A 22,360-nucleotide genomic window follows, 5' to 3' on the forward strand; every position below is an offset into this window, starting at 1 on the left:
TGAAAGACACACAGATAACAACACGAACAAGAAACTCTGCTGAAGAATGCCCGGACAAATGATGGTACAGTTTTACATACTCCTTTCAACTTGAAGCTCTAGAATAGTGCTTACAATCCCATACTGCAAATTGTGATGAGCCACGTGGAACTACATTGTGAGTCTCAAAGCACAGGAACTATGCTTTTGTAACTCTCACTACTAGGACTTACCTCAATGTGAATTTTTGAGATTCTGAATCAAGATCTGTATCTTCATATTTTTCTTACCCAGAGTAGAGTTACGTAAGTTTTTTTTTTAAAAAAATCACCTTAACTAAATCAAGAGGAGCAAATGAGCAGGACTGCATGCTTTTTTATTACCTTCTGTGCAAGAAATATCCATTGTATCTTCTATTCCATAGGTTCTGTCTGTTAAGTAAATAATTAAAATGAAATTAACGATTTTACATTAGAGGAAAAAATATAAATATCAGCACCAATGCCCTCAAAACCAAAACCATCTAGCTATTCAGTTACATTAAGTTAACTTTACCTTTAGTATAATACTAAAGCAGAACATTATCGGAATCAATTTCAACTCCAACGTCAGTGTTTTATGGTTTAAGCAATATTATCTCACTATTTCACAAAGCTGTTTTACTTTACTGTGGATGTTTCTGCTCAGAGTTAGGTAAATACTGAATCATACCAAGCTAACTGTGTAAATCCACCTTCTGAAATTTAGGAGAGTCTCATTTGAAACTTCCCTACGGAATGGACTGAAAGAGGACATTTGCTAGAAATAGTGGACCAAGCTCTTTTGATGTATCACAAAATAATTAAAAAAAACCCAAGGGGCATAATTTATCTAACGGATACTGTAGGCAGATCAAGGATCATTTATTTTCCTATATACACAACGTGCAAAATTTTAAAGATAGCTCATCTCTTTGCATTTTCCAGAAATCCTTATCAGCAACATCTTATCTCCTTCTGTTCTGACACACCCTATGCTTGCAGCCATATATGCTGCAACTTTATCTGCGACGTTGCAGATAATCTTGAAATAACCACAATAATTGCATTTGAAAGCATTAGAAATAACCACAGCGCGCTTTCTCAATACAATTTGCTGACAATAACTTTTAAGCAGCACACATTGAAGTAGTTGTCTTGCCGTTAAGCTGCATAGACATTTTGGCCAGCAGTTGAGTGTGAACAACGCTGTGAGCAACAGCACACGTAGCTGCGTGGTGCCAGGTTCTTAATGGTTTCCTACTAGCTGAGCACAACTTGCGAAGCAATGAGCACTAACTGGTCAAAGGGTGAGAGCAGGCAAACATCCAGTAAAGAGCGAAGCCCACGTTAGAGATCACACAGATTTATCAGAAAGATTTGGTGTCCACAGCAAGAAGTTATATTCTGAAAACATGAAACAGACACTACAGCTAAATTCGACTTTACTGATCCATGTTCATTTTATCTTGCCGCGAGACTTCCTTTCTACTGTCTTCTTTGGCTGGAACAAAAGAAACCAATTTTCTTTTTTAATCAATTAAATTTTCATTTGAATTAACGGAATATGTCAAAATGCTTTGTTTGCATGTGGTACATTCTGCTGTGTATTCTTTGATCTCTACATTTAACAAAAATCATAATCAAAGAGTCTTTTCTTAATACTGGGGATCCAAAGACAAGAAAGCTTGTGCCCAGTAGGTTTTTCTTCTTTTAAAAGTAAAGACACTGTAAATTATTTTACTTTTGACAGGCTACTTACACTTACATTCTAAATAAACTTCTGTACCATATGTATCATTAAGGATAGGAAGTCGAGTAGAAATACAAAGTAATGCAAGCATTGTGAATAACTTGTCTACTTCTAGCCATTTTACAGGCTTTTGAGAAACCAGGATAGAAGCATAGAATCTTTTCCTCTTTTGCTTCGAGTATTGGCATGTTTGGCTACAGTTACACTGCAAGTTACCTTTTCAACCTACTGCTCTGCTTACTAACTCTAGTGTTTTTAAAGAGCATTACCCTGCAAAGAGAACATCACGTGGTCAAAGTGAACCCTGGTCAGTAAGGAGACATCCACCTCCCACCCGAAAGAACGAGCTGCTGGACAGAACAAAATATAAACAAAGAATGGTGGTGGTCTCCAGGCCTTGGAAAAGATGAGAAAGGCCTTGCAGGAGGCTGAAGGAAGCTCTATGATTGGGATTTTTTTTTAAAGCATAAATAGCAGCAACAACAACAAAAGTAATGGGTAACTCTGAAGCCGGGCAACCCACAGCTCCTGTTGTGACTAATAAGAGACAAGGGTGGCTCTTGCTCTTGCAGTTGCCGAGATTCTGCCTCCAGAATTTTGTGAGTCCCTAAAGAAATGATTTCTCTCCCAATTCTGCAATGCTGTACTCCTGTACAAGCAGGAGGAATTGAAGAAAAAAAATAATTCTACTTAGCTTTACTTGAACACAGCTCGAGACAGTAACAGTCACAAGCCACTTCCTGTTTTTCTATCAAAGCACAATGCACTTTAGATGGCATTTAGGCATTTACCTTCAATTATAAACCCTCCAAAAACTGCTATTTTTAAGAGCCCAGTTGAGCAGCTCTTAGCCAAGAAAACATAAAACCAAATGCTATGTGTTATATTTATTTCATATGAAATATTTCATTTAAACAATAAAATACACATTTTTGTTATTTCTCTGATGAAGGTGAATTAAATTATTTGCTCCTTGTCTAGATCATCTGCCTTGATTCTTCATGGCTAGACTAGCAGAGCCATGTACAGTGGTTTTAAGCTTAAATCAGAAAGTCTATAGGAGGGAGAATTAATTTCACTACACATTTGGGAGAGAAAAGGAGAATAAAAACCAACAAAACCCACACAGGCACACAGAAGCCCTTCAAGCTGCTGAAACGGAGCACTCCAACAGGCCGCTCCATGGAACAAATCCATCCTGTCTGCTCTGTTACCTTCAGGAGAGACAGAAGAGCTGCCCAGCAGCAAGGGATGCCATATTCCAAACTAAAGTCCTATGTCTGTAAATGGGCCAGTGGTTACAGCCCAAACCCTTTCCATCACATCTACACGAGCAAAGGGCATGAGGCTGGAAGTGTGGTTCCTACGTACTCACTTAGCTGGGGGAAAGTATCAAGTGATCCTGCAGTTTAAGAGACCTCCATAACGATGGTTTTGCTTTTCCAACTGCCATTGCAAAGTTTAAGTCCCTTAGGTAGCTGATGACAATTAACACCATTTGAAGGATGCTCTTGCTCCCTCCTGCTCACTTGATTATTAAATCAATACACCATATCCATGGCTGAACTGTTTGTTCGTTTTGCCCAACGCAGTAGTATTTATTTTTCAAATCTCTCATTATTTATCTCTGCTCCCTGTACTATACTTGCTCTAAACCTTTCCATGCAAGGCAACAAAAGATAAAGTTTCTCTACAAGTAACAAACTTTGCAGTTTGGTCTACACAAAAGTCAAGCTTTCCTCGAATTTCACAGCAATGCTCAGCTCGGTTTACGGGCACCATACTATTAGCACTGGAGTTACATGTGCACTTGAGAGGGACTTGGGACTGCTGAGTGCAAGAGCGCTGGAGATTCAGTCTCACCGACAAGCTATTCTCTTATAATCTCTAGTAACCTATTCTCTTACGATCAAAGGGAAAAATCAAATTTATGAAGCCATAGTTTATAAAGACTAGTTGCATACTAACTTGCTGCTACACCCACAAAAAGGAAACTAATCCAATACTGTACCTGTGGCACTTCTTTAAGAAAGTCAGGAAGCTGAAATTCACCTTTATACACCTGGAAAAACAAAACAAAACAAAAATATACTACTCAAAGCTAGCATTCACTGTTTGAAATGCTGAAGAGCTTGTTAAGAAGGGATTGGAGGGGGTGTGTGTGATTCTTCTGGGTTATTAGAATCCAGTAATGCTAAAACAGATCCACCTAAACTGAACACGACTTATTTGTAAAAGCAAGCTTTATTCCTGAGGCTTAGTGTCTGAAGTAGTTCTACAGCTGCTACAGTACACACAGTCCCAGGCTTGCTCTGTACTCCACACTGACCTCGTTTGTACTGAAACGCTAACACTGTGTAACTCAAACTACATTTGCAGCTTGCTCGAATTATTAAGTCCTGTGCGATCAATTCACTACGCTTTCAGAATAAGATTTTGAACAGGGTGATTACATACACCAGGAGTGAGTTGCTACAATACATACTTCTTCGAAGTTTATATACAAACAAATCTGTTGTTTCACATTTTTGCACCTTCAATAAATTAAGTTCCCTTTGGGCTTAATTACAATTCACAATTAAAAGAGTCTCCATTTAACGTCTTCTGAAAGGGCTACCTGTCATGATCTCCTGGATTGTATCAGAACCACTATACCAGGCAACAAACAACATTCAGTGTTCAACTATTTTATGTATTAGTTTGTGGCTGTATACTCAATACTCAACAAATGTCATACAATACAAGATTTTCTGATAGATCATAGTATTTGTCTTGAATAAAATATTTATCATTCATGCAAACAGCAGTATCACACCCGAACAACTGATCCCACCTTACTATGCTGTGAAAGGAAAGTTCTGTTAATTTTCATGTAGCTTATGGAGACAATGCAACTACAATCAAAGTCTGAAAACACTAATAACTTTAGCTTTCCATTCTGCTAACGTGGTCAACGCTTGAAGAGCATCAGCATCTCCTTCTACCGTGTTTTACACATATCTATCCCTTTATTCTACATATCTAGCTGGTGTAATTTTCAAGTATCAGGAAAGTTTATGTATTTGCTTTAATCCTTAAAGATACGCAGATACCATTATAACAGGTACAGATATATTACGAGCGATTTTCACTCTATGTCAGACCTTGAGTCACTTGGCAAACACAGTCCCTGACATCAGACATCTAATTCCTTCCTCCACAGGCTGTAACCACACAGCTGAAATCCCCAGCTCCTGGGAGCAGAACACAGGGTTGGATAAGGCCTAAGTTTTCCTTTATTATTTTCATGTCATTTAGTCATTAATTTGCTTTATCAACAGAAATGTAAAAAAAAAAGAGTAAATTAAAATCAGTAGGCTAATCCTTTCCTATACTAATAAAACACATAGATTTAATAGCTTCACATACAAGTAAAGAAGAGCTCCACTTACTAGTAGGGCTGTCACAAAGTTTTAGCCAGCAACTCTTACGATTATGAATTCCTACAACAACTGTAGCCTCATTACCAGCCTGAGTTCATGAGAATTTGTCATTAGCACAATTTCCAATCTTTTAGAGCATAATATTACTTCTGAAACAACACTGTTTGGAGAAAGCACGCAGTAAGTATCCTCAAGCATAGCCACAGCCACACCAAACAAGTGTTTCCACTACTTGACCAATTAGGAAATAAATTTGCAACATACGGTCTTCTCTCCAGAGGATACTTCTTACAAGTTGTTTGTTTCTGAGATTGAACTGGAAAACATTCCAAAGTGGGGAGGAAGGTATTCTGGTTTTGGGGTTTTTTTTGGTTGGTTTGTTGTATGTTTGTTTTTTTCCCCAAAAAAGAAGTATACTTGAAAGGAAGAGTTTTACCATCCTTTCTACTGAACCAAAAAGACCAAACACCCTAACGTAATGAGTTCTTTGTAGTCTTGCGTAGCTGTAATCATATAAAAATCAAAAGCCACAAACCTACTTAGAGAAATTCTATAAAGCCAAATTCTATTCTATTCTGTGTCAAAGGAAGAAGATTCAGGAAGTCAAGGGATGCTTATTAACGACATCCATTTTCTCCGCTTTCCTATGAACAGATGACCAGAAGATACAGACGTACTCATTTTGTCAATACGCTGCAGCGGCCCAGGACTGAGTCAGCTCAGAATTTCCCATCCATAAGACACCTCAGCCCACAACAGGCCTGCAGCATTAAACCGTGTGACTCGTGGAGAGGACTTCGGAGCCGGCAATACTCACTGCTCTTTACCACCAGGCTAAACATGCCCAAACAACAAGGCTTCATTAAGTCTCAACATGAGAGTAGGAATTATTATACACTTACGTTGCAGAACTCTGTTCCTTACGATATCCCATGTTTTAGATAAAATAAAAAGGCTGATTCAAAATGATAGGCACAGCTCTCATTTATATTCAGCTAGAGGGTATTGTCATTCCCATGGAAACCTTAATGAAAGCCACACTGGTCAAAAATTCAGTGTGTGGCTTACTGAAGCCTAGATAGACTATAAATATTTATAAATGAAGGAGAGTATTTCATGTTTTCAGCCTTTAACCAAGCCATTAAAATGCAGACTGTGTTCTAGAGACCAGAAATGGAAGTTACAAATCAGCAATATTACCACATTAGAAAATGCTACAGAACAATCTAAGCAAGATTCACAAGAAAAAAACATTTTCTTTTACTAGACTAGTGCTGGTGTTGGAAGAAACAGGCAGGCTTCTTCACCTTTTCTGGCAAACCTCTGCAGTCATTATCTGGGAATCCTTAAAATCAGTTAATACTGATAACGGTGGTACGTTGTGACCGATTCAGAACCAGAGTGGCCAAAATCATATTTGTCCCTCTGGAGGCTTGCTTCTGTCCTTCTCCTGCAATCATGACTTGGTCTAATTTTTATATTATATATATGTCTGCTCTAAAAACCTTACTATTGTAATGCCCTTTGTAGGAACAGCATTTACTCCTAATAAACATCAATAGTGGCTAGTCGAGGGTATTCATCCATCAGCAATATTAAGAAAAATGACGACACTAATGTCATAGTCTGGAAATATAAGAAAATGTTTCAGGGGCATTGGATACTATATGCACACTAAATATCACAATTTACACACCACAATTTACAGAGGCAAATCTAAGCCAAGGCAGGCCCAAGAAGATCATCTTTAACATACAAGTGTGCCTAATTTTGGTTCAGAACTGACATTACCTAGAATGCCGGTTTTGTCAAGATTGAGACTGCACAGAATCTGGTTTAAAGTAGTTCCAAAACCAGTAAGTCGTTTGAATCAAAACCCAGGGATCAACTGCAATCCAGAAATCCTAAAAACAATGACTCCATGTGCAGCCAAAGAAATTTAAGAGGTTTCAGATTCCAAATTCTTTTCTGACCAATTTCTAAGTCTAAAACACGTAATTCAGAGAGTGGCAGCAGAGAGGCAGAAGCAGGACACCGGAATGATTTCCAGTCTAAGCAAGAAGTCACTAAAACTGAGCAGAAATGGCGTTTACCATTTCTAAGGGAATTGTTTTGCAAGTCCAAATGGATTGGGGGAGGAGGGGGGCAGGCAAGGAATCTGAAGTCTGTGTCAGTTCGTTGTTCACTGTTGGCCAGTATTCAGGCTGTTGTATTAAAAAAAAAAAACACCACCAAAACCAAGACAAAACATATTTTTATGGCCAAACTAAATGCAGATTATTCTCAAAAAGAGATCAGAAAACAAGTTTTGCATCCAGCTGTCTGAGAAAACCCTTATAAATACACAAGGAAATGTTCAGGTGGAACTCAAGTGTAAGCTATAATTCATCCTTACAGCAGATGAAAGCACTCCTTTTCATCCACCTTCAAGCCCGCTTTAGAAAGAGTCACACTATATATTGGGTCAGTTCTGGCACACGCACATAATGGGTCTTTTTGTCTTCAAGTTAACCTGCAAGTCCATGCACTTGGGCTTGCTGGATTTCCAACACATCAAAGCTGCAAAGTACAAAGCCATCGATGTTTAACCGGAGAAAAGACAAAAGGGAACACTGGCAAAACCAGAACAGAGCCCCTTTCTAGAAACAATCCTTTACAGCACAGTACATGGAGGTTCCCTCATCCTGCTACTTCAGACTTTCCTGAACTTTTCAGGCAGCTTACAAGGCTTACACAACTCTTCGTTTCTTTGTCAGAACTGCCAAGCAAGGGGACATCTGAGATGTAAATATTTACCCAGTAGGAACAACAAAGAGAAAGATTTTAGACAGGCCTACGAATGTCTGCCAAAAGGCAGCTTGCAACCGTACCTAATTTTGTATTTTGTTTGTTCATAACTCTGTATGCCTTACTAATCATATATATGCAAAATTCACCAAAAAACAACCACAAACAAACAAGATATCAGCATCTCTGGAGAAAAATGATGCAGATGAGAATCCACATGCTGGAAGAAACACACACTAAAGAGGATATTAAACAAATTGAAAGGATACCTAGGAAGTCTCTGCTGTTGGTCACACGACAGATGAAATAAACCCCCTAATTTTTGTTTTAATTATCAGAGAAAGCACCCACAAAACCAAATGCCTTTAGGCTTAACTTATGTTAACCAGCATAAATAAGAGGTGCAGTGTCTTTTTTTCTGAGCTCCTTGAGCAGCCTGTCATTACAGCATACCTCCACAGCTACACATCTTTGACAGCACAAGGAATTATTCTCATGCATTAGTCTAAAAACACTTCACATCCGTTATCATAGATTGTTTCTCTCTTTAAGACCTCAAATACAAAGTCTTGAAATCAGGATTGTCATGGACGTCTCTACTCTTAACAGCAGGAGATATTTCCTCAATTTAAAACAGGCATGAAGCAGGAGTTAACAGAACTCTGTTTTCTCCTCTAAATGTTACTGCAGAAAATATCACGAACAGAACATAAACCAGAGACAGAGAACAGCTTTCGGATGTGATTAGAACCCACCCACACGTATTTAAACAGTCCTGATGAAAACTATCGCTTTTCCTACAAGGTTCTGTATGCTTCCACCTCTTGATCTCTCCAAGGCAAGGAACACAACTTCATGAAGAAGCTGAAAGACACGACTGGAATATGTATTCCAAGCATACAAATACATCCAGTGGGAAGCATGTGCCAAAGAAAATCTTATGTAATATGTCACAGATGTGAAAGGAAACCACTTAGCCAATTACAACAATAAGCCAGTTTCTACTGGGCACAAGTCGGAGTCTTGCAGTTACAGGCTGTTCTCAACTTTCGGTATATTCTGCTAAACTGCTGACATACGCTTTTACACAAACTCACAATATTGATAATGGCATATCGGCCACTCCAACATGGGGTGATTCTACTTTCGTATGGGCTACCAGTTCAGACAGCAGAATTATTTGTATTCTGTGCATCGTTTACAGACGAAAACTCATTTAAATTACAGGATATTATTTTCCTTTATGCTCAGGATGTGGAATTTGTTAAAATTTTAGTTGGGGCAGCAAGGAAAGTAGCCAGTTACGTATCTATAAGGAAAGGACCCTTGCAATCATTATAATAAAATTAACAGACCAGCAACAGACTGACAAGAAAAACACGCGATAGCAATTCTGCAGTCACTGAGTAACTAAAGGTTGCCTCTTGAGGAGGTCACATGCAGAGATCTGCTGAACAGTGCAACGCTACTCAGACCTTGTTCTTTCTGCTCTGCATTCCTTAACCAAGACAAGATAAAGTGTCATGAAAGATAATATTGCCAGGCCTAACATAAAACAGATCGACAAAAAATTAATGGCTTTGTTACTGAAAACATCAGAAAAATCTGTTATACTCGTGTTAGATTTGTACTCCAGCAGCGCAAATACTGTCAGAGATGTCTTATTCCATAACACCACGTAGCACTTGGAGATACGAAGAGATGAAGTTAGCTTCTCACTCTGTACTTTGTTTGTCATCTTAGTTCTGGTTTTGTTTCAGGAAGTAACAAACACTGGTTGCACCTTTTTATTTTTGTGCTGTATTACAGGAGCACAGAAAACCAGCCTAGCCATTTTGGTGTCCTAAGCAGGTAACATTAAAGTGAAAAATCCAAATTTAGCAGAGAGCCTCGTTTTCCTTGCCTCACCTACAAGCACATAGAAATTCTAATTCAACCATTGTACTTTAGCTGGTGAGAACCACGATTTTTGTTTCCAGGTTGAAGAAAAAAAAAAAAAAATTAACCTGTACATACGCAAGTAACCAGCAGGGGGACAGAAAAGGAGAAAAGAAGAAAAAAACAGGACTTAAATGCTTAGAAAGCTTAGAAGAAGCTAGTATTTTGCACCGTACTAGCCATTCTTTGCCAATTTTCTCCAGTACTAGCCCTTGTTTTAGGCACCCTTACACTGTTGATCCTTTAAAATTGCTGAATAGTATTTTCACTGTTGAGTATAAGCGTAATTTGTAGCCTTTTCCAACAAGTGACAGATTTTGCTCAGCGCAGTTTGTGCAATGCAGTGTAAATGCAGTTCTATAAAACATGCTTAAATGCTCCTTAGAACTAAGACATTGTGCAGTTTGAAGTTCGGAATCTTTTTAATCTTTTACAACTGGGCAATATACAGACTTCTAGTCATAAAACACTGAACTGTCTGCATTCAACAGAGGCTTTCTAGCTACAAGCATGTCGTGCATCCTGACCAATTTTCATACTTTCATTCCACTTATCTTTATGATTTTGATTGTACTGTACAAAAATGCTTTTAATCACACAAAAGAAGAACTCCGCGTAGCAACAAGGACCGATTTGTTTGTTTTTAGTGTATCTGATAGCAATGAGCTCAATGACACAGTGTTGCTCCATCTTTGCTGGCAGGGGAGATTCTGCCCCACCTAATTTCAGCGGTGTTGGGCTTCCACCCTGTTGTTGGAACTTCCAACATCAATCTAAGCCAGCATTACATAACCCCCCCAAAACTGAAAAACTTCCCCCCACAAACCCACACCAAAGTGGAGGGCGGGGAAGAGAGAAAGAAAATCAGTCCTTGCCCCTTCCTATTGCTTTCTGTTTGCCAGAGAGGGGCAACTTCCTTCATCTGAAGTGTCAGCTCCTGTCACGTTAAACAGACTCAGTGTCAGTGAATTCAACGTTATTTCAAGTTAGTCTCTCTAAGGGGTTACTACTCACACAATACAGTTCTGCTTTAGTTGTCTAAACAACTTTATCTGTTTTCAATGAACAAAATTCGAGTTTTGTGTTCTGTTTAAAGTTCTCAGAGACCACAAACATAATAGAACAGCTTCCAAACACAAAGTGAAGCAATAAATGGTTACATGCAAGATTTAGATATATTCTTACTATGTTCTGAAGAGTAACTTTGGAAAGATTTTATTTGGACAGCTTCATCTCCAACAATATACTCAGTACAGAACTCTGACAGACTATCCCAGGTGAAGAAATACACAAAGAGAGCAGAACAAGAGTAGTGCTACAGTAATTTACAAATTCACCAGCTAAGAGTATGCAATAACACATTTAACTTGTCAAGGACCAGTTTCCTAAAGGCTGGAAAAATCTAGACCAATATTTTTTTTTTTAATAAATGCCCTCCACGATGTAGCAGCAAAAAATAAATTAGCATAGGTTCACAGAACATGCTATCCTCAATAGGCAAAACTAGCACATCACAGCTCTCTCTCTCCTTCCTCCCCCAGTTTTCCCAAACACCTGAAAGTGTTTCAAAATATCTGCCCCCCATGCCCAAATAAAAACAAAATAAAGCTATGGGGAAACCAAAACAAAGCATTTTTTAGAAGTGAGTCAGCTCCCACTGATCATCAACCAGAATATTAGTTATTTCAAGATTTACTTGCTATAAGGCTGAGCTCAGTGCCCAGCATTGTGGCAATTTACTACATAAGATGCACGATGCCCAGGAAGCCTGGCACTGCTAGAGAGGGTGGTGAGCCTGCTGCCCTGAGAATTAGGTAACCTAAGAAGCAAACCGGTCTGGGTGTTGGGAAGCCTTAAATCTTGAAACTCCAGGAAGTCAGGATACCAACTTTTCCGCAGTCACCGAGAAAGACAGAGGATCCAATGGATCCTGAGCAAGGATTTCCTGGGAACCCACCGGGAGGAAACAAAGTGACTGGGGAGGATCTGAACACTGATGTGAGCCATAGTTTTAAATGGCTCCTTGGGGTACAGGACACTTTGAAAGCCTCATGTTTCTCCATTTTCAAAAGGAATATTGCAAGTTTTGAAGATTAGCCATGTTTAAACCTTCTGCTTTTTTATTTTAGTCTTAATTCAGGACATTTCTCCCATTTTGTCTATACAAACCATACATGCAAAAGTAAATTTGTTAAAGAACAAGTGACTAAGAAAATATATATTGAGAACTACAATAAAGAACAAAATTAAAATGTTATCTTGGGCTGTAAGTAAAACTATTAAATGAAAATAGCAGTCAAAATAATAACAAGTGTTCCAAATGCTTGCAATATTTGGACCAGCTATTGTAACAGCAACCTTCAGTTTTTCAAGGCTGTTTTTAACATCAGTAAACAAACTAATTATGCTTCAAAGCAAACTTGTGAAAAAGCCTCAATACACTTTAGTCTTTAAATTAGTCTATTTTTTTTTAAAGGTATGGTTGTATTACCTGAATTTCTCTCTTGCATTTTGAGCTGAAATAGATTTCAAGAAACCACCCGACAGTAAGCGACTGAAATCCATACAATTTTTACAACTCGGACTGAGCTTGCCATGCACAGGTAGAAGCCTTAGAAAGGTCACCACACTGTAAAAACTTATTTAAATTGCATCAGTAAGAGACAATCAACCTTAAATTATTGCACTACAATACAAATTCAGATCTGAGTCACTGTTTTATAGTATGTACTGGTAGGTGCATGTGGATTTTGTTTTCAAGGCTCCGTGAAGTAGTACTGAACACTTAATTTTTTTAAAGGGGGTGAACTGAGTGCAGAAAAGTTAGCTTGTGAGCCTTTTAAAACAGTAGAGTACCAGAAACCTTTAAAATGCTAACCACTACCCCTACCAGAAAAGGTAGGTTACCTTTTCCATGCTGAGCTAACAGCTGTTAAAATAGCCAGCCTGCCATCCTTTAACACATTAATCACCTATTTAATGAAAGTTCCCTAGAGTTGGCTTCTGAAAAGAAATAATGCAAAAATGTTTAGAGACTTCACAAAAAGCAATTTTTTTCATTAGTATCTAGTCCATCTTCATACCAAGCAGTTGTTGTGTTTAATATCAGAAGGCTAGTGGAAGACAGGCCTTTTAAATTGTTTAACTCAATTTTTCCATTTTCCAATGATTAATTTGCTGCAGCAGCAGGTCACCTTCTTTTAATAAAGTATACGTTCGCAAAAGAACAGAAGAGTTAATTGTTCTTATTTCAAACAATGGTAATGAGCTTTTCAATGGATACCTCCAGGGATAAACAGCTGCATGGCCTAACTACTCGAATTCCAACAACATTAAATTCAGACTAAAATCCTAAAGTTTAGGTTAATCAGCAACAGACCTTCCTCCATCTTTTCTTTGTTCTAAAAAGGACAGCAAAGAATTGGAAAATCTGACATTTCCATCATCTTGGGTCATTCTCCATGCATCACTTTTCAAATTCTACCAAGTATTTGGGGTGTATTTGTGACAGAGCTTCTGCCAAAGCTGAGCTCATCAATCAAGTTTGAGATGTTCAGCTACGTACACCAAAGAACAAAGCACGAGCCTGGGATTGGGGTAAAGGAAGATGAACCAAATTGAAGACAAACAGCAAGAGCCAGGCTTTCAGTGCTAAAGGTCCCACAGAGTTCTCCCTTCTTCTCCCCATGGCAAGGAAAACATATTGCTAAGTATCAAAAGGTATTAGAAATAGACTTTAAAAAAACAAAACAAAACACAACACAAGACTCTCTTGAAAAATGCCTTACCCTCCTTGTGTTTTCCACAACTTTTTGATCTGGCTTTCCATAATTTGGTGGATTGGCATACGGATCATAGCCCAGTTTGGCTAGCATGGGTGCAATCACTGGCATATCTTGCAGAACATCAGCAGGTATCTTCCCAACCCACTTTGACAATGCTTCTACATTGACTGGCTTGATTACTTGGTCAGTAGATCTTTCGACTCTGTGGAGGGAGAAAGAAAGGTTACATTTTGCATTCCAACCCATACTTGGTTCTTCACTAACATTAAGACCTTTAGCCTGTTTTGTTTATTATTTTTTTTCCCTTCCTCTTCTTTCCCTCTCAAAATTTCATGTTTCTACACGGCTGATGGGAAGCGAAGTTTTACTATGTAAGGCTAAAATGAGAACAGCACAACATTCATGCATGCTTTCTGGTTTAGGCTTTCACAGAGAATGTACTCAAGCAAGTTCTTTACTTAAAGACAGCAGTGAAAGCCAAAGAGCTGCTAAGTGAAAACTGTGCACACACCTACATAGAAAAGCTGCTTGCCCACTGGCATATTCCCACATTTGCTGTTTCATTGCCTAAAACGTTCTTGAAAGTTGTATTCTAAATTAAAATCCATGTGCCATTTCTTCATCCCTGTGCCTCCCCCATAGTGTGACTAATCTTTTTTTTTTTTTTTTTTAAATAAGACACCCCTATGGGAATGACAAAGATATAGACTGCAATAATATTTTTCAAAGCCATTCCTTCTACTGATAGTGTTGGGTCATTACACAGTTCTTAAAGGCAAGTGCATAATCGTAGCAGTGTCATACGTACGGTATTTAGAAAATAGTTTATTCATTGCTCATTTCATCAACAGCACTGAAGTAATTTTTATTCTTGCACCTCAGTTTTGTTGCTTTTGGTGTTTTGGTTTTTTTCCAAAGGAAGAAATCTGGCATCACTTTGTTTTCCCACATTCCTTGCTTCTTTCAGGTTAGAAGTCATACAACTTCTTTACTTGTTTTCTGGAACAGTTCAGCAGGACTCAGAACAGGCTGCATAATTTAAAACTCTCCAAGTTTTCACTCTGAGTAATTTTAAACTTTTTTTTGAACACAGAAAGAGTGCCAATGTGTTTTGGATGTCAAGGTTTATCTTTCTTTTAAGGCAGATTGTAAACCAGGTCTGTATATACAAGGTGCCAAGGAATATTTGCATCTGCATTGTAAGTAATACCGTAAGGTATGCCACTGCACCCTGCTGGCTGGCTATATCTGCCCAAAACCTGCTCCTGAGCACACAGCTGTCACATCCACTTGCAGCTATCACCCTTCCCAGGCCTCATTTACACCATAAAGAATTTTGATCCCCAAAAGCTCTACCACCCAGAAAACAAAATTGTTACACTTGAAAGTATCAGTACAAAGTACAACAGCAGTAGCTCATCTACATGAGAGAAAGAATGGGAATACTGGGATTCAAATTACTTGTCAAGCAGCTAATTCTTCAGTTATATAGCAGGCAGAACATGAGAAAATATCTTCTGAGAAAAATAAATGGAAATTTCCTGAAACGTTACTGACAGTTTCTAAGGCCAGTAGCCTGAGATAAAGTCAAATTGCTCTCAAGACTGACATCAGTCAACTTACAAGAAGAACAACTTTAATTACAGTTATCTAATTAACCTCATGAGCCCAAGAAGAGGCTGAAGTATTGTTGCACATTAGACAAACGTTACATCAATAGCAGGAGGCACCCCACTGAGATGAACACTGCACTGTGCAATGAAAGTCTTCAATTACGAACTACATACGCGTGGCTGACAGGCATTAACTCAATTCGATCTTAACACCAGTCTTCGACTTGTTACTCTGTTTCACCATAGCTAAAATTCTTCCAGGACAGAGGAAGGAAGTTAGTCATACAACACTGGAAGGTCAGTAACTTACGTACTTTAAACACAATCAACAAAGAACAAACCAGACAGGGAGATGGTCACCCATGGGGAAACTGTCTTGACATGGATTGCTGCAAAACGTGTTTAATGGCAGCTGATGAGTCAGCACCTGACAAACAAAAAACTGTAAGACAGCCAACAGAATTTTCAGCCTTACTCTCCTCAACCATTTCCAGTAGCTCAAACTGAAGGTGGGAACTCGGAACGGGATTCTGGGACCAGGGAACGCAGCCGAGTTTCAGCCTTCCTGAAGGCTATTGGCCTGAGATCACAGGTCTGCACAGCAAACTAAGAAGTCTGGGCATTGCTTTTTTGATCCTTCTAATTAGAAGATGAGCATCTGACTTCTAATCAAATTAGCATGGAAATACCTGTTAAGAGTCGAGTTTCAGAAGTTCAAAGCAGCACGGCAGAGGACAAAGCACCACAAGAGTCAGGAGTCTGTAGAACCATGGCGGGTGGGACCCTCCAGTCCAGAAAAAATTATCACTAGGTGTTTGAGAAGCGTAAGATTCATGGTCCTCTCCCTCTCAGACAGAGCCAGTCAAGCCCAAAATCCCTTCACCAAAACTGTAGAATGATTCAACCATTGAAAATAAGGGTGACACTGTGAGAACTAGGTAATGGGTTTGACTAATAGCTCATTGGAACCCCCAAACAATGGGTGCTATACGTAAATTAGGACCTAAATTAGTACACATAGGAATATCCCGTCCTGAAGTAAAAGCACGTTTAAAAATGTGTGCTCCACTGTCACTTCAGTAACAATAAGCTTAGCATGAAACATTTCCTGGTGATTAATACCTGGCAAGAGATAAGCAGGAAACTACATTTAGCTGTTCCTAGGCACCGATTCAAAAATACGCTGTACCACATTTGGTCTTCAGGTTAAATCCTCTCCCGTCCTTTCAGTCAAGGTGGGAAGAAAAGTGAAACACAATTCATGGGAAAGCTTCTTCAGACCAAAGGACATCTGAAGAGTATGGGGAAGACAGAGAAGGAATGGGAGGGAAAACACCCCCAAAAACCCAAAGGGAGCAAAACAAGGAAACATGCCAAGTCTTGGCAAATTTGATTATGTATGCATATGGCAAATGCTGCCTGGTCAGTGTTTCCAGGTTCCACTGCAAAACCAGTTTCAGCTTTGAAAGCAGCTGGTAGCAGGGAACACAGGACTAACCCCAAATACTTCTACATCTGTACTGGAATAAAACGAAAGGTATGTATTAAAAATAGTATATTCTGAAGTAATTTTGCCTAGACAGCTATTTTCATAATAAGCCTAATAAAAATTGCTATAAAAGGGCTGCCGTTTCTTTGCATCAGTGGTTACCCACAGCTGTTTTCAGTTAGGAGGCAAATGTCAGAGCTATATTAACAATACTAGTTATAGCATGTAGTCCAGCCGTAATACATTCCTTCAACAGCCACGTTGGCAATTACTTCAAACCACAGAAGGTTTCCCGCTACTACAAATTCTGTGGTGCACATCCTTAAAACCCTTGCAGTGTTTCTTCTTCCAGCTGGATAAAAACAAAAATAAGGGGCAAAAACACTAAGCAAAATAGAACAACAGTGAGGCTAGGGCTGCATCAGCAACAGAAAAAGCAGAGATTACTAAGCAAATGCAGGAGAAGAGAATAAGGCAGCCAAGAGTTTCCTCAAATCAAGCAGCCGGGGGAACATACGAAGTCAGAATCTTAAATATAGACTGTCTAGTATCTAATAGTGCTATTAACAGACTATTGCATAAGAGTTTCTGACTCTGGAGTACGAGAAAAATGGAGTCAGCTCTCTGCCCGAAGAATTCTGCAAGCCACTGGGCAGCTAGCTCATCTCTGGAAGAGAAACAGCCTGCATGCACAATTTAACTCCATACACAACTGAAAATAAAACACCTTACGCTGGCCTAGAGCCTCGTTCATCTGACACAGATTTCATTTGACATAGTCAATTTTGATTTCAGATAAGTTAAAAATGTATTTTCAGACATTCGCTTTCTGGTACCAGGTAATAACATCATTATAAAGATCTTTTAGCGATACTGCAATCTCCTTCTCAAAGTGTTTTTAAATACTTCAAGACAACAGACTCTTCTGATTTATTTTCAAAAACCCTCCAACAGTTAAAACACATCTGGGCATCTTACGTTGGACCTGAATCAAGGAGGCATCAAGCCTCTGAAGTGGATTCTGATCCTGCCCAAGAGTCTTAAACGTGAGTGGAAGATGACTGAGACAGGTTTCTCTGCTCATTTTCTAAAGTCTTCACAAAGCATCACACCTTTGCTGAGTATAATCACTGTTCATTCTTTGACTTCAGAGGTTTTCTACCCTACCTAACACTTTGCAGACAACTAGGGAACTAATTTTATCTACATCTTCATACTGTCCCTACTACGCTACAGAGGCTAAGCCCATGTGGTGGTATCTTTTAAAGGGACGTCACATTTCAATACAAATTATTTGGTTCTTGTGATATCCTCCTCCTGCCAGTAAAAACTGTCATATAATTTGAGTGTTCTGATTTTAACATACTATGATGAAACAGCCTGAAGCACTTGGTACCAGGCATGTGGTAAAGTAAAGCTCTGTGAGAAAACAGAGTTGCAATAGACAGCAGTTTTTTGAATTTCCTTAGATCATCTCTGGAGTGATTTTCAGCACCGTCCTTTGGAAAGTCAGGTGGGAAAACGCTCCTAATCAGAACATGGAGCTCCACTGCTCCAGCTTTTGTTGTTTCAGCTGACAGAAGAGAGCATTCACACTGAAGTAAAGACCACTCTGCAGGAAGCCTAAACAGAAACTCGAAGTCGTAAGAGAACGACGTTGGTTAGAACCTGACACAGAACGTAACAGCCACACGCTCTCAAGGCCATAAAGAACTTTGCTGCAGCTCAGGACAAGCCAAATACAACCTGTCAGAAGGAAAACTAAGTCTAATGCAAGGTGTGTTTTGTTCAGCCGTCAAAATTTGGTAAGCTGTCTGTGGCAGGCTGTAAAGTTCTCAGTAAACTACCTAGCAAGAATCTTTCCAAAGAGTAATTTTTCTGTGCAGCTACCCCCTGCTCTGGGCAAGAGCAACCTAGAACGACAGCTGTCCCTGTCCACATCACCCTGCTGCACATGAGAGGACAGCCAGGAGCTGAGGATGCCAAAAGCAGGAGGTTTTACCTGGTACAAGGACATAAAATTGGGGAATCTCAAGCTCCTCTGCACAATTTCAATTAGTGTCATACGAATACACAAAACAGACATCCAAGTTGGAGAACTTCATATTCACTGTTTTTCCTGCAGCCCTCAAAAGACTGAGTCACTGAAATCATTATCAAATTATAAAGGTTTTGCAACTAAAAAAAACACGTCTCATAATATATGTCAAGGGTATTTGATTAGATAAACACCACAGACATAACACTAATAACCCATTCTTCTTCCACTATTGCCAAAGCCTTCTGAAAAAATTTCTTTCACATATCATCTCATGAGAGATAATAAAAGCATAAAGAATTCCATGAATAGATTGATTTGAGGGTCACAAGAATAGTTCCATACTCGTTTGTCTTAAATTGAAAGTTTGATTAAAAAATAATCTTGAATTAAAATAATCTTGAATTAAAAAATAATCTCACTTTCAACAATCCATTTTCTTGGTTTCTAGAGACATGAACAAGTGGTCTCGACTTCTCATACCCCATTCCACCAGATTTAGCAAGAAATATTACTTGAATTCAGTAAGGCTACTGAGTTTTACAGTACAGAGGTCCATTAATTTTTAAAAACGCTGATCAGGAAGCCGTAAGGTAGTAGTATTTTACTAGAAATGACATTATGCATAGTTATTTTTACAAGACACTTAACAGAACTTGGCAACCACCTATTTATGTCAGTAAAAGTGAGTTTACCCCCCACCCCCAGCTGCCACTGTGAAGCAGTAACGTGATACAGGTAACTAAAGAGAAGTTCACGTACAGATAGAGCTTGCAGAGACTCACAACAGTACACTGCTTCAGGTTAACAACAGCAGAAGGCTTCAATCTGCTAACAATAGTGCAAAAAATAAAAAGGTTGAGATGCCTTGATAGCTCTGAGAACACAGCGGTGTGTTTCTTCAGTGGGAATGGTGATGTGAAACCTCCAGAATTTAAATTCATAACCATATCTGAGTTTTAAGTTCTCTTTGTAGTCACTGACTGATAATTCTGTGATTTGCTTTAAATTATATTCCCCTACAAAATATTGGAAAATCCACACAGTCACTTCCCTAGACATTAAATAAACAAAATCTCCCAATTTGTATTTCTCAAAACTGTAGTTTTTAAATAATGAAATCACTCTGTAATTAACAGTTTGACATGCCTCTACTCAGTCCACATTGCTTTCCGTGCAAGGTGCCCCTGTTACTCAGAAGCACATCACTTGATGAATATTTAAAACCCAGAAGTCAAGGAATTTAATTGGGCATGGCTTGCTGCTGGAACAGGGCTTTTTAATCAATATTTTAGAAACTTTAACAAGACAATCTGGTAGACGTATTTATCATAGGGAAAAAAAAAAACACAACAAAATCCAAACAAAAAGCAGAGGGATTCAAACATTCACTCCTTTCCCCTCCATAAGACTACCCAGTTTCCACAGCTCAGCAACTCTGCTTTGAGCAATGGCCAAGAAACCAAAGTAGTTTAACGGGAGAATTAACTGGCTGGTGGTTCCCCCCCCCTCCCTTTCACAATACCTATCCAGGTTTTCTAAGCAGAGCAGGATTTCAGTTTCTGAAAGTAGCTAAGTGAGGGGCACAGATGGCATGACAGAATACTGAGAGATTTCCTTACAACAAGGTTAATTTTATTCAAAATATTTGTCCTTTTAGGAGCACATGCCAACAGAGAAGCGTGCCAATTCTGCTTTCTATTTTATTGGAACAGTTTCTCAAGTTTCCTGGAAGAGTATGTTCTTGGCAAATACAACTCGAAGGTCATTCTTGATTCAACAACAATACTTCAGTTCCTGAAATCAAACGGGTGATCTTGCTAGGATGAGTAACACCAGCCTAGATAAAACAGTCGAGCTTTATTTTGGGGCATAGGGAAAAGCAAAGCTGCACTGGAAGAAAGGCTGATGCTAGACATCCAAATCCAAGTTAGACAGAACATTAATCCAAAGTTCGTTCATATGCTCCATACACATTAGCTGGACAATTGTTTAGCACTGGGAGAAATCTAAGACTGCAAATTGCTAGTTAACAATCATTCCTTCTTTCCAGACAATCTGCATCACAAATCAGCTTCCCAAGACATCGTTAGCTACTCAAAAACTAAAACCAAATTATGACTAGTCTTTTATATGCCAAATGTACTATTTTACCTCTTAGAACAACACAAGGTAAAGGAGGAATGCTCATACTCACTTTGAAAGAGAAACACCCCCTGCTTTTCCAATCATTTCTTCATGGTGCAGTACTGCTTGGTTCCACGGTATGCGAAGAAACTTTAAGAGAGTTCTCATCCACCTTTCAGGATGCAGTACGAGTTGCTCGTAGTGTACCAGCATACACCTTTCAAAACCAACCTCCATACACTGGTTATACATCGTTTCTATAGCACGGTTCCACTTGGTCAAGCAGTCCCTGTAGCTGTTAAGGTCAAACCCAGCTATTGTGACTTTTCTAGATATCATGGAATGCACAGATGCACGGCCATCCCGCACCATTAGAAGAAATTTGGCATTGGGGAAAATTCTAGCAAGATAAGTTAAGGATTTTAAAGCAAAAGGATCTTTGTTACACAAATATGGAGCAGGCTCTCCGTGTTTCACAATGATTTCTAATAAAAACGCTTGCATGGCTGAGTCCAGAACCTCATCTGTGACTCCAGCTTCATCCAGTCGGATCTTCTCTTTGCTTGATCTAGCCCACATCTGCTTAACGGCCAGAATTCGTGGGATTACTCTTGTCTCTTCTCCGCATCGAATGTCCGGATGGGCATCAAGCATGGCACGCATTAAGGTCGTGCCGCTCCGAGGAACTCCTCCAATAAATATTAAAGGCATGTCTTTGTTGTAGGCAAAGGTTTTGTTTGCATTTACATCGGAAGCAGTTCTTACTGTGCTTCTCACACCCTCCGTCCTCAGAGGCTGGCTGCGTTCTTCTATCCGATGGTGACATTCCATAGCGTGCTGGCCCAGATAAAACACTGTCACTGAACTGATCACCAGACATGCCAATAGCAAGTTCTGTTTGAGTTTTCCTACCATTTTGATAAAGACTGTCACTTCAAGATAAAGACACCTTCTATTTCAAATTATCTTCTAGTTCACATGCCATGGGAATCCTACTCCAAAATAAATTAAGGCCTGGTGAGGGGGAAAAAAAAAAAATAAAAAAAAAATTAGAACTTTGTTAAGAACTACTACAATAAATCAACAACAGACACACCTGACAGCATTCAATAAAACCGCTATCTCATGGTGTTGCATTAAGATCAGTAAATGCAAAGTCTAAACACGATCATCCCATAATAAAAAGCCTTTTTGGTTACTCATAGAAGCAACACAAAACATAACAAGATTCATGACTACGATTACTACTTAGAGAACTTCTCTAGTACATTTTAACAACATGTTTGAAAGAATTTTACCACTGGATAGCTACTGTCAAACTTTACAGTCAAAGACATCATTTATATGACACTCTGCACATTAAAAACCTAATTTTTAAGAAACCACTGTTCTTTACTTGAAGTTTTACAGGC

The 22,360-nt window shown here is 38.9% G+C and overlaps 1 protein-coding gene across 1 annotated transcript; it reads right to left on the bottom strand.

The window, feature by feature from the left end:
• Window positions 1–392: 392 nt before the first annotated feature.
• TPST1 (tyrosylprotein sulfotransferase 1) lies at window positions 393–21,863 on the bottom strand. Its single transcript, XM_009990689.2, has 4 exons — window positions 21,019–21,863; window positions 13,685–13,883; window positions 3,761–3,811; window positions 393–410 (listed from the first exon to the last, which is right to left on the bottom strand). The coding sequence occupies exons 1-4, from the start codon at window positions 21,861–21,863 to the stop codon at window positions 393–395; spliced, it is 1,113 nt and encodes a 370-aa protein (XP_009988991.1).
• Window positions 21,864–22,360: the final 497 nt, after the last annotated feature.

The sequence above is a fragment of the Tauraco erythrolophus genome, chromosome 21 (genome assembly GCF_009769465.1).
Source record: "Tauraco erythrolophus isolate bTauEry1 chromosome 21, bTauEry1.pri, whole genome shotgun sequence".
In the NCBI taxonomy this organism is placed as follows: domain Eukaryota; kingdom Metazoa; phylum Chordata; class Aves; order Musophagiformes; family Musophagidae; genus Tauraco; species Tauraco erythrolophus.